Genomic DNA, 13,622 nt, shown 5'->3' on the forward strand with positions numbered 1-13,622 from the left:
GCGGCTATTAAACCGGTAAATATTACTCCTGTTCGAGTCGCAAAATGAGAGCGCCCAAATAATAGCCTTTGAGAGGCTGACGGTGGTCATTAAAAATAGGAGACAAAACAAATTTCTACATCAAAATTCCATCGTCGATTACAGGAAGTTTGCAAAGCTGATAAAACGCATGAAAGACTGCGAATCATAAATGCATCACAATCTCGCAAACAAAAAAAGCTGATTCGATATTAATCGATTTTTCCAAATAAACGGTGCCTAGATATAGCGAAACCACATCAAATTTTACATCAATCGATTTAAAAACCTCCCAGCAGTACTTTTATGCATCGTATTAAACACGAATGCGATTGCGATATTTCATCAGCCGTAGATTTATCAATAATTCAGCAGCAGTTCTTAGACGGCTCCTATCCACTAATGTCGCTTTTAGACGTCAGTCATAAAAGCCCATAAACATCGAGCACGCGAAAAAAATTACATTATATACACCTACGTCACTTCGATTTCATAAATTCAAAACATAAAAACTGTATTCACGTTTCTATCACAGCATAATCCATGTTCACGTTTCTATTTGAGCATTAAGATGTAATTTCCTGTTTCATTTATTTAGACGTCATTTTGTGAACAAAACCCACCTCATGGGAGCTTTCAAGTTGATTAGTTATACAGGAAACGGTGGAAAACAAGCAGAGACAGCAACTCGGTGGGAACAAAGAGACTCTCAGCAGTTCCATTTAGCAGGCAATGCGATCGTTTTATACTAATTGCGTTCCCTTCAGTTTTTAAAAAGCCAAATCTATTTTTACCAAAAAAAAAATTGGAGTTCATACCAAAATTCTCTGTGAACAGAAAAGATGAAAAATTAAAGCATTTTTTCTTTCTAGTCGTTTAAAGAGCAATTAATTTTTCCAATATGCGAAACTGGGAGCTGAAACAGAAGGCGAAAATTTGCTGTTCTGCTTTAAATTTTTTATTTAATTCTTTTTATTTAAAAATATAAGGAATCAGTAGTGTTGATTGGATATCAAAAACAAATGAAGTTTAATGCATCATATGCGTGCAGATTCGCTATTCCATGCATGTAAAATTGATCCAACTTAACCAAATATCTATATATTGTTTTATTTTGCTCATGATAGAAACAGTCCATTAATATGCATAAGTTGTGTAGGCACAATTTGATTTCCTTTCAATTGAAGTGTGCACTATGACTAAATGTAATACACATTGAATCGAATGCAAATAAAGCCTTAATTGATACAAATACGAAAGCAGCATTCTTGTGCTAAGAGCTTCAGACATTGTCAGTCATAGGCGGAAAGTTCAACGAACGCCTTAAATTAATTTCAGGCGTATTTCAATGACAACACATCGGCCAAAAATTCTGGGTTCAACGGAGCATCTAATTACATGGACGAATGGATGAGAAATAGGGTTTTCTGTCAATATTTCACTTGCTGTCAAATTAAATACAACTACACGGAAAATCTCCGGTGTAACATTGCACAGCATAACGAAACGGGTCGCGCAGTTCTTTCTGTTTAGGTACAATGAACGATTTTGAAACAATCAAGCCAAGCCTACCATAAATTTGAATCTCAGCGGTTGCGTAGATAGGATCAAACCCAGTTGAAAGCGCTTTGCACGTATACATTCCATTGTGCAACTTTTTAGCTTTAGAGACTCTGAAAGTGGTTCCGTCTGCTATTTTGTCCTCCGCATTCGTGCTTCGATACCAGGTGACGTTGGGTGTTGGCTTTCCGCTCACTTGACAGGACAGTTCAAATGAATCTCCTTCTTTCACTACTTTGTCTGTGGGCTGCCATGTGAAAGCTGGAGGCTCTGAACAAAACAGATCAAAATAAGTTCTTTCAATGACAAAACACAATTTGGACTACTTTTTTTCATGCGTTGAATTATTAGCTAAATTAATAGGTGAAACATCTGAGAGCGTCAACGGCTTTACTAATTGAAGAATATATTTTTGCCGGTTTAATGGAAAATTCAGATCCTTGGGCAAATCGCAAAAATTCCCGGAGAAAGTTATAGAATAAAAGCGCAAAAAAGGTCAGTTTTCACTGATAAAACAAAATTTTGCAGCTAAGAGTAGTGGAAAAAGCCATCTAAATGCAATCTGTCGAGCAGAGCGGTAGACACGCGAATGGGTAATCACGATTTCTAGGTGTGCTCTACCAAGCTGTTTACAAATCAATTAAGTAAGTAAAGAAAACTTCACCTATTGCCAATCGATCCGCAATTGAGAGCAAAATCTTTCGCTGAATTATGAAAAAGGAACTTACGCGCAAAATGTAAATCCACGGCAGCTGATACAGAGAAACTTTCACCTCCAATTTCATTGGAAGCTTCACATTTAAGTTCTTTGTTCTCCATCGATGGATCCACTGAAGCAGGAAAATGTATTCGGATATCATTTGAACACGGATATCATGTGTTAAGACACGATTGTTTCAATTGGTAACCGAATCTCAACGGGTTATCGATGTTTAAAACTTCAGGAATATTTAGAAACATACACCCATCTTGGAGACACACAAATCCAATTTGGTAAAACGCAGCTCACTTTGGTATTATATATTTTCTATAATATATTTGAGTTTACAACAACTCGCCAATTGCGCGATTCTAGTTTTTGTTTTACCTCTTTTCAAAATTATCAGAAAGGGGGCGCATTGGCCACTGAAGATAACAACTCTAGAAATAACAAAAATAATTTAAAAATGTTGGAAATGTTAATACGTTAAAAATCCTTAAAAAGATAGCAAATTTTAGACAGATTCCAATTTTCACGAAACTACCCATATCAAAACCACTTTTGTCTTTCCAAAACCACTTTTGTCTTTTGGCACACATCTCCAAGCCCTAAAAAGGTTCATTGGCTCTTAGAGACCAATCAACTCAGGTAATGACAAATTTTCAAGAAATTTGAACAATTTCAATTTTATTATTATCTTCGATCTTATTTGATAATTTGATATTATTATCTTCAAAACCATATCGTTGTCTCCCGAAACTATGCAGTCACCCAAATTTAGGCCTGAATATTGCATTGGCCCATAAATATCGATGAACTCGAAATATGATATTTTCAGAAATTTTCGAAAATCAAAATTTCAAAAAAATGCACAATATTGAGATAAAGTTTTCAGTTGCCACTAGAAACTATGCAATGACCTATTATCAAAGCCTTGAGGAGATTCCCTGGCCCCTGAGGCCGGCAAAAATTAAAAACATAGCTGGCAGATTGCCAGAAAACAGTCGCAATAGCTTCATCGATCTGCAGTCTCGAAAAACAGTTAAAAAGACAGAACAAAAATTACTCTGCTCAATAAAGGATGAGATATATTTTTATTAGGAATCCGTAAATTTTTTTGCTGAATCTATTAGCTGCTCTCAAATAACTTTCATTTAGGGTGACACACATTCACTATACCTTCTCTTTGAATTAAAGTAAACAAAAGTTAATTTCTAAGTGAGGAAGTCATTTTTGATGGCGAGGTAAGTCACGTGTGACCGAAAACTTAATCAAGCGAATGAACAAACATCTCGCTCCAATGAGTGTGGGAACTGACGTCACGCCCACAATTCAGTTGAAATTGCATGAACGAGTCAAGAAAAAGCAGATTTGAAGCGGTTGCCCGAAAATAGGCACCGTTGACGCGCTAGACGCAAATCGGGATTGAAACAGAAAAAAGATTGAAACTGACAGAAATTTCTCCTAAGTTTCAAAAATCGTTCTAATTCAGTGTGCAGTTTCAGTTAGATTCTAAACCTATACTTATTTCAGCTTCTAAACTGAAGGGTACTAAGCTGTTAACTTACATTAGCTAGCAAGCGCTCTAATGAACTTTGATAAACTAATGCGCTATGACTTAATGACCGGGCTTTATCGGTTATCCCTTTTTCTTTTGATTTTGCTGTTTTGACATTGACCTTATTCACTACATTGCATAATTCAATGCGGGAAAGAATTTAGAATACATTCAGTTGAAACACTGAAGTGAGGTAAGTCAGAAGTCAAACGTGAGAATCGTGATTTATGGAAAACGAAAAACGTGATCACAATCTACTGCAAAGTTTTTAAAAAAAGAGAGCGTCCAAATAATAGCCGTTTGAGAGGCTGACGGCGGCTAATAGAAATTATTATTTTGCGAATTTGTTTGCATTACAACACATAGATCACAAAATGGTCTTAAATGTCTTGCAGAAGACCTTCATCAACTTCGAAAAATGTCGCGTTAAGACTAACCGAACAAAAAAAATTGAAAAAAACAAAGATACCTAAAAGTGGCACAATTTTGGGCTCAAAAAGTCCAAAAATGCTTTTTTAACCTTGAATAAAGGCCTCAACAGCAGCTGCATCACTTTAAGAATTTGAATGTTGCACTTTCAAGAATTTGAATGTTGAAGGACTACTAAAGCCAGCTATGCGTTTCGAATGGAGCCTAACGCCCACTGGGTCATTCCATTTTGAAAGTACAAAGTCATGGGAAAATATGTGAAAACATCTTACAAGAAAAAAAAGAAAGTACCAATACAATACGGATTCCTTGCATTGTAAAAAACATTAACTAACGTCGGGTGAATTGCTCTCAAACGACCGGCGAGTGGTTGGCTTCGGTATTAGCCAGCTGGCGCTTAAGGATGCTAGCATTAGGGGTGTGTGAGCGGAAGGGCGGGGTCAAGCAATAGGGGGGGGGGGGGGGTGGTAAGGTTGTGGGAGAGCTGAAAGAGAGGGCGTCCGAATCGCCGGATAGGAGGGGGACGGAGGTGTCGGGGTTGGAGGGGGATTGACTGAGGGGTGTCAAACTTTTAAGACTAAAAACCGCTCTTCACACGCTGAAGTGGTCTCCTCAAAACAGTTTCAGGTGAATCGCATACCTGCTCGGCCACTTAATGCCCTCCATGCACTACATGTTCATCCCGTTTCTGAGAAGGAACAGTCAATTGGGTCAGACAAAAATCGGTCCAGCGAAAAACCGCATAAGAAAGACCAACAGGACTAATATAATTGCTACAAACTTCGTTTGAGAGCAATTTAACACTAATCACATACAGTCACACCATTGTAACATCATAAAGCCCACTAAGCAAATAAAATTATTTTAGTTTTTCTGACAGTGTTAAAACGCGGACAGCAATTGTGACGACGGAAAATGCACGCTCATTATAATAATAGCTCCGCTCAGACTCGCTTTCGCATCTATAAAAAATGAGTTATATCAACTTTTAATGAGCGCTATTATCAGAACTTGCTAATATGAAGCAGGTGCTTTTGGTTCAAGACTTCTGCGAAGTTTTCTCCCATATATCCTCTCAAACTCATTTTAATTTTAGAGATATATTTAAACATGCTTAGTGACCACCACTTTCTCAGAACACCAAATGGTCACAAAGTAAGCGTTAGGTTTTGTAACGCACCTTGGATTATAATGGAGTTCTTTGTGAGGACAGCCGCATCCGATTGTCTCGAGTTGGCTGCAACAGTCGACTCTAATATCACTAATTGTCCTGCTCCTCCATCCAAGGTCCACCTATAAAACAATCTAGATCAAACGAAGAACCACGGTTGACTGTAAAGCTACAAACCAAAAACGCATCGCTAAAATTTTTGTGTAGTCATTTTCAGGATATTAATTGATCATAGCTAGTAATATCCGTAAAGTCATCCTTCAATTATTATGATAGCATACCTGAACTGATTTGCGGTTGGCGCGGGGTTAGCATCAGCCACACATTCTACAGTGATTGAAGAAGTGCGCTGAGGATGAATAAGGACAGGGTCCAATTTCATTGACACTCGCGGACGGTCTGAAAAAAATACCAGATGAATGCCACTGACAAACACTACAATATTAAAAATGTCATTTATTCAATAGCACATTAATTCAGTTCACATAATTTCCGTTAAATCTTAAAAATTTTGAGACAGACAGGAAAGTTCAAAGAGGGTAATTTATAATTTTATCGATGTTCTGAGCACTTCACATTTTGTCATTCAAATATCCAAGATTCACTAATAGAAAAAACAGCCGGATGATTCCCTACGTGCGTGCTGAAAACGCTTTCTGCTACCGTCGAATATTTAAATTTATCGATCCAAAACTATAAAAAAAACAGAAAGACAAAACAATTAGAAGGCTCTCGGAGAAGCATTCCACTTCAGGCCACAAAACAAACAAGGAGGCTCCGTAATGTACGTTTGCACATATTGTTGGCATCCTCTCTCAGCCTGGGCAGTAAACTTTGATTGAATCTCAAGCGAATAGAGCACAAAACTCAAACTTTTAAAATCTTTGTGACATTTGTGACATTAAAAATTGTGACATTTGTGACAAAAATATTTGTGACATTATGGAACTTTAACACCATAATTATAAAATTTTTCTATGCATTAAATGAAGCAGGAAAAAGCAAAACATTTACGAATAAATAGTTAATTCCAAATTCCACAAAAAACTTCTCGATAATGAAATGTTGAAATATCATTTCAACAAGAACGCTCGCTTGTTCTATGCATAACACAGAATGTTCCCACATTCGCATTTAAAAGGATAACAAGCATCAAATCAGTATATCGAAAATGACCAAACACTGTTTTATCCAGCTGCTACGAAAAAAGCTAAAATATTTCAGCTGAAGTTTGACAGAGAAACTACAGGGAAAAATATTTGAGTTTTCACATGAACCAAAAAATCTGACTAACCTTTATTTACGGAATACTTAGTTGAACTTAAAATATATTAAAAAATATCAAGAGTTTTCCTAAAAACGTTTTGTAACTAAACACGAAACCTTTAAGTTTGCATGCTTTCGCAACATACACGATGTTGATTGCTCTTCATCAGTTTTTATTGATGACTCCTTAAGAAATTTAAAAAACTTTAAAAATCTGAAGATAAAATGGTGAGTTCTGATTCAAGGTCAAGTGTTTTTCATACTCTCTACTTCTCTCAGCAAAACCATTCGAACAAAATTGTTGGTGACTGTAGAAGTTACAGTAATTCTAATAGAAAAATTTCATCTAGATAATCGAAATATCTTTACGAAAACAGCAGCTCCACGTCATGTTGATTCAGCGAAACCCTTCTCATATCTATCTATTCCTAGCCGTAACAATTTGTTTCAGAAATGCAGGATATTGGAAACTCAAACAATTTTTATTGAATAATTTTCACACTTATTTCGATTTTGTGGCTTACATTATCAACGGGACAAAATTGTCTCAATTTTTAACAGATTCATTTTTACAGGTTTAAACCAATCAATCAGGTTGAGAAATTCATTCTCATAGCCGGACAAATTCATTATCATAGCTGTAATTAAATTCAAGCCAAACAAAACACAAAGGAACCACAATTCGGCTAACTAATTGAGTTGATGACTGACGTATTCTACTAAAATTAAAGCAGAAGTGTTTAAACAAATTTAAAAAATGTTAAATTTACTATTTACCTGTGGTTTCAAAAATCGACTATCAAGTTAATATATAGATTGAGCTAAAAGTACTAATGACGCAACCACCGCACATGACAAATTAATTTAAACAAACAACTATGGAAAAATAAAGAGCTGGCAAAAAAGAGCAAATGTGATTTGGTTTCCCAAAACAGGTGGCGTCTCAGTTATTCCAAACCAGGCTAAAAGTTTATGGCTTCAAACAGAATATAAGGTAAAGCATAGAATATTCATAAGATTCTAATTTAGGCAGAAGAGCAGAATCTACAACTCAAATGAGAAAGAGCTCAACTTTCTTCTTCAAATCTTGAGATAATTTTCTATGTGGAAAGACTGAATTTGAAGAACATTTTGGTAGCTTACATACCAGTGAACATTTGAAGTTCAATAAAAAACCTTCAGGATCACCTTAAAATTAGAAAGTTTTCTGCTGTATTTTTGGTTTAAACACTCGAGAAGGCATAAATCTAATGATTATATGACCGTCAAATCTAAAAACCCAAAGTCAAAAAAATAATATCAAATTAGATAGAACCATAAGCTACATACAACAAAAAGACGAGCCACAATACTATACGAGAGGGTATTACAGACCTGCTAACTGTTTGTGCTTTGGACCGAAAAACGAAGCGTTCACTAATAGTGAACTAAAAAATTAAAAACAGCAACACAGAAAAGTTAAATTCTGCATTTTTTCAAACTCATTTAGTTTTTTACTCAAAAAAAGCAATCATTAACATGAAGGAAATCAAAGCAAAAAAGACGAAAAATGTCAGAACAAAGTTAAAGAAGTAAAATCCCTTTTTGAAAAATTGCCGTTTCAAGGCAATATCGATGAGCATAAGTGGAACTGAATGCACTAAAAATTCCCTCTTCTCAGTACGAGTAGTCCCCATTGATGATAATCACGCAATCCAGCCAAAAGGACATGCAGGATAGGATAATTAGAAAAAAATTAACGTCGAGTGTTTTCAAAACAATTTTTTTCAAGTCGCAAGAATTATCAGAGCCATTAAGATTAAATTGTTGCTTTTTAGTAACAGTTGTGAAGAAAACTAATAGTGAAAAGGGGATACCACTAAAAGCAGCAGTCAAACCATGGCAAGTCAACAAAAACTCGCAAAAAATTAGCCGTCCAAGCCCTGAAGCTTAAAAATTGTCATTGTCTAAGCTGTATCAGTATGACTATGCGATCTGCCACCTGATGGTGCCCCCTCAAATTTGCCTTCTAATCGACCTCAAAATCAATAAAATTCATGACGAGTTCTTTAAAAAAAAGGCTGCAACCGAAAACAATCCAAAATATAGGAAGCTAGAATAGAAAAATAGCGGACTGAGTACGCTTCTAACTCATTCATTGTTCTCTAATGAACGACACAAATATGAAAAAAACTCATTAGCGGCATAAAAGGTGATCAAAACTTATGACCAAAAAATTAGTTTAACAAAGGCGAGGGACAAGTTAAAAATTCATGAAAAATGTCTAAAATTGGCTAAAAAATTGCCGCAGCTTTTTCGCAATTTTTGTTTCACTTTTCTGTACTAATTGGAGACACTAATATAAGGATAAAACAACTGTTTCTCTAAGATACCCTCAAGTAAACCGGGAGATGTCGTAATTTGTTGAAATTTTGACCAACATTTTAGTTAAATTTTGATCAAAAACAAGGAGGCTCTATAATGTGAAGAAAAAAACGCCGCATTAGAGGGTTGGTGAAACCTGCGAATAATGAGACTACGAGACCGGACAAACGTCAATAAAAAAATAGAAAATTATTTACACTCAAAACTAGATGTCTTTGTTTAAAAGGAAACAGAATAAAATCAAAATGGCACTAGATAACACCTAACTAAACAAATTGACATCTACATTACTAAAAAAGATAAGAAACCTCTCCTAAATGAGAAACCATCTGAAAGAAACCAGTCAGAACTGTCACCATCCAGATAATGTTATACGAGTCAAAAGGAAAACAAAAAAGCCAACATTTCTTCTCAAAAAATCAAATAATTCAGAAGGAAAATATTGTCGCAGCCGTTAAAACAATTTTTTTACTGAAAACATTTGAAACTAAATTATGCAATCTTTCAACGCCGATGTGACCTCATTCGTTTGTTGTTACGGCAAGAAAATAAAGAACATCACAAAAACTCAGATATCGAAGATATGAAAAATTGCATTTTTTAAATGAAAATTCGTAGTATGAAAGCCAAGAGACCATTAGTTGAAAACAAACCAATTGGACTTTGGCTAACGCGAAAGAGGCTACGGCCTGTCTTTACAGAGACCAAGCTACTTCTGAAGGAGAGTAGACAGAAGTGAAAATGGTGAAAAATCATTTGATTTTTTAACAAATATTTTTGAAAGTCAAGAAAACTTTTGAGCTTTGAACTACAAAAAAACAGATTGGTTGGCAATTAATTTGGAACACAATGCTAAAAAATCGTTTTTTAAAACCGAATATTTTCGAAAGTCAAGAAAACTAAGCTTTGAACTACAAACAAAAACAGATTAGCTTGCACCTCCTTTGGAATACAATTGGGCCTGTTCTTAGTGAGACTAAGTCATAAGACTACAAGAAACAATGAACACGGCCAGAGCTCAAAACTTAACAAAATGTTTTACGAATCCATAGTATTAAAGCCAATGAGACCTTGAGACAATTAAAATTATGTTGGAATGAAGTTATTTAAATTTTTACTTGGGTCTCATTTCATCATCAATTGCTCCTTTTTGTAAAGATTCTACGTTAGAAAAGAATTTAAAAACATGAAATTTTGACCATTAAAGAAAACTCATAAAAGTTTCCATGAAAACAAGTTGTCTATTCGAGCTATATAACATCTAAATCTCGAACGACAGGAAAACGGTAAAAGACAGGAAAACGATCATTAGTCAAGATAACAATACGTATTTTTAAAGATAAGCTCTTATTCGATCACACATAACAATCCTCATGTTGGTAAACATAGGATATCTTAAGTAACACTGGCGGTAAAAAGACTAGACAAGAACTGTTAGCCTTTTGTGAGCCAATAGAGTTCAATTCAGATCATGTGAGACGTAATTTGGCCTTGCTTTGATATTAAAGTTAAGCCCTATGAAAATCAACTAAAAATATAACCAACAAAGAATTAATGTTTGTTTCAGCTAAAGGTTGGTAGTACCGATCGATAATGACACTGTTCGATTATATCAAAACAAGAAATCAAAAGGTTCAAACATCCTTCTATTTTTTGAAAATGTTTTATCTGAAAGTCATAGAAACCATTAGCTATAGGAAAAAATTGAATTAGTTCATTTATACATCCAAAAGAAGCGATTGAGATCATTCATGGATAGAAGTTTTTGAACGAGTGCAAAAACAAGAAAATGGTAAAAATTGAAAACTTAATAAATTTTGCGAGAACTGTGTCGCAGCCGTTAAACGAAGAGACATTCATCGGGAACATAACAATATTGCATTGCGCATACTATACACGTGATTTGGACCTGTCAATAACATGATAATTTCACAAGCAAACAAAATTGAACCTCAGAAATAATGCAATCATACAAAAAACCATAGCAAACGTTTTTTTTTGGAAACTCGTAGTACTACAGCTGAGAACCATAAGTTCAAGTTAAAACCATTAAAGAAAGCAAATCCTATTTCCATGGAAAAACAGTTGAGCTGTCTTAACAGAGTCTAAGCTACAGGTCGAAAGAACTATTATATAAAAGATGCATAGTTCAAAAATTCACTGATTATTTCTCAAAAAATATACACAAAGTAATAAGAGCCATTAGATAAACTGAAAACACGTTATAGTTTTGCTTGTACCAAACAAAGAAGCCAAAATAAATTCTTTGATTATAGAGACTACGTCATGAGTCTGCAAAACGAAGAAAAATTGAGAGCAAAACACAAGAATTCAATTCAAGTTTTTTAAAACTCTTTGTCGAAGCCTTAATATCCATACGCTCATGCTCATAATCTAATGCTATGTTCATTTGAACTCATTTTCGCGTAAAGTGGAATTGCTTCAATTCAATCTGAGTATGTTCATATTAATTCATAAGAGTCAGTAATTAACATTTAAGAAAACTGCATATATTCAGAAAAGATCGCGCCCTAATACGGTCTGAACAATGTTTGATTATAAGAGTCCACGAAGAGAACAGAACTGGCCCTGATATAGCTGCGCGTCCCACTGAACACCTAACTGTTCCAATTATTACGGAATAAATAGTTAGGCAACTGAAATATCTCAATATCAAAAATGAATTATTCTTTTTGGATGCATATCTAGTTAAAATAGCAAAAAACGGGTAAAATTTTAATTAAAGGAGACCATTATAGGAACGTGAAACGAAATTGGCTTCTCTTTGAAATTGAAGAAGTTTCTATTAGCAAGTTTTAGGTCTCCAATTCTGGCAAACTTAAACAACGTGGGCTACAAAAGCATATTTGGCAAAATTTTTGATGAGAAAGTCTGGAATTCAAAAATTTCATCAAATATTGAGCAAGAATAAAACTAGGATCAAACCATTCAGCAACCCTCTATCCGAAGATTAAAACTAACAAAAACAATTGTTGAGAATTTAATCAACTTTTAGCGAAATTAACAAAATTTTGGGCCGTACAGAAAATGTGAACAAAAACAAAGGAAATCGCTATTTCACAAAATTTTAAACCTCGATATCACCCCGGAAAAAAATGAAAATCAAAATAATGTTTTAATCCTATATTTCACGCTGGACGGGCTATTCAATGATACCAGTCTCAACTCTCTACGATGAATATATCGATCGGCCAAAATTGTCTGAACAAAAAAAACCATTTGAGTATATAGTCCCCCCTCAAGAGGTGTCGGAACAATAATTTGCGTTCTAGTTCGATGTAAATTATATCAATTTGTTGTATTGGTTTTCCAATTTCCTTTTACAATTTGACATGTAAAAAAACGTACTCAAAAGCCGTTCTATTTTTCCATTAGTTCCAATTTTTCATTTTTTTGGACATGTTGGAACAGTTTGTACCCGGATCATTTTTATTTCCCTGCAAACTGATAGAGATATCAAAATTTTGTAACTCAAAAATTGAAATGTGTTCAAATTACTGTTTAGCAAATGATTACTTTTTGAATAATTTCAATATCTTGATCCTGGTAATTTTTCTACTGTTTTTTGGCAGAATTTGCTAGTTCCGGCAGTTCTGATGTTCCCGCTTTTGCCAACTTTTGTTAATCAAAAACACTGCTCGCAAAGAAAGCCAATTAACTATAATTACATTTAATTTTGAATTTAACATTGAATTTGATATATACAATTTTACCACTCAACTTTTACAGATTATAGTGCTGAGTAAAAAGTAATAGGTGTTATTAGACCAATCGGTTGCCTCAGAATGACTATTTAAACTGAAGTTAATACACTGTCGATGTCGGTTCTCGATTTTTTTTCAATGATATTACTATAGACCACGGAGAAAACTATACGTTAAAATGTTTATTTGGATAAAATAATTTTTCTAGACAAATTATTGACATAAAAAGACCAACAAGGGCCAAAAATATCGATACTGTAGTTTGCTCAATTAATCAGAAACAAATAACGTTGTAGTCAAAGGAACACTGATCTGTCAAAAATAGTGCAATTGCGCCAACTCACAAATAAACGCTAGATTTTCGCATCATTCAGACATGGGCTATTATTTTTTATTTGTAACGTTGAAAATTCAAATTTGCGTACATTTTCAGAGGAACAACAGTACAATATTTGGCCGCATCTTACTGACGCTTTAAAGCATCATTCGTGCGATAAAATGGCTCCATTCCTAATAAAAGAAAATTGGGCCAAAAACGTTGACTGACCACTTTTATTTCTTGCTGTGGCAACTTCAACTCAATAATTAATTTGCAAATGAAAACATCAAACGAAATTGTGGAGAAAACTTCCATATATATTTACTTGGTCTCCTTTTGATGAAATATCATTCATAGACAGGAGAATAGTACAATTCTTTTCATTCGCTTTCTTTAATGGGAAATGAATTATTCAAGCTGAGAAAATGAGCCGCCAAAAACATCGGGGCTTCAAAACTGACAAACTTCCAAATTTCATCATCACAGCATGCGAAAAAGGTTAAGCTCATATT

General features: G+C 34.5%; 1 protein-coding gene across 5 annotated transcripts in view; it reads right to left on the reverse strand.

The window, feature by feature from the left end:
• The window catches only part of LOC142344606 (uncharacterized), a 67,770-nt gene that overhangs the window by 39,643 nt on the left and 14,505 nt on the right, over nucleotides 1-13,622 (reverse strand). For all 5 annotated transcript variants that reach the window (XM_075396405.1, XM_075396403.1, XM_075396404.1 and 2 more), the window contains exons 6-9: nucleotides 5,718-5,835; nucleotides 5,446-5,558; nucleotides 2,307-2,408; nucleotides 1,591-1,848 (exon numbers count right to left, since the gene is read on the reverse strand). In XM_075396405.1, the coding sequence (XP_075252520.1) occupies nucleotides 1,591-1,848; nucleotides 2,307-2,408; nucleotides 5,446-5,558; nucleotides 5,718-5,835 (591 nt within the window). The remainder of the gene's footprint in view (nucleotides 1-1,590; nucleotides 1,849-2,306; nucleotides 2,409-5,445; nucleotides 5,559-5,717; nucleotides 5,836-13,622) is intronic.

This window comes from Convolutriloba macropyga, chromosome 8 (assembly GCF_964194025.1).
Source record: "Convolutriloba macropyga chromosome 8, txConMacr16.3, whole genome shotgun sequence".
NCBI classification, from domain to species: Eukaryota; Metazoa; Xenacoelomorpha; order Acoela; family Convolutidae; genus Convolutriloba; species Convolutriloba macropyga.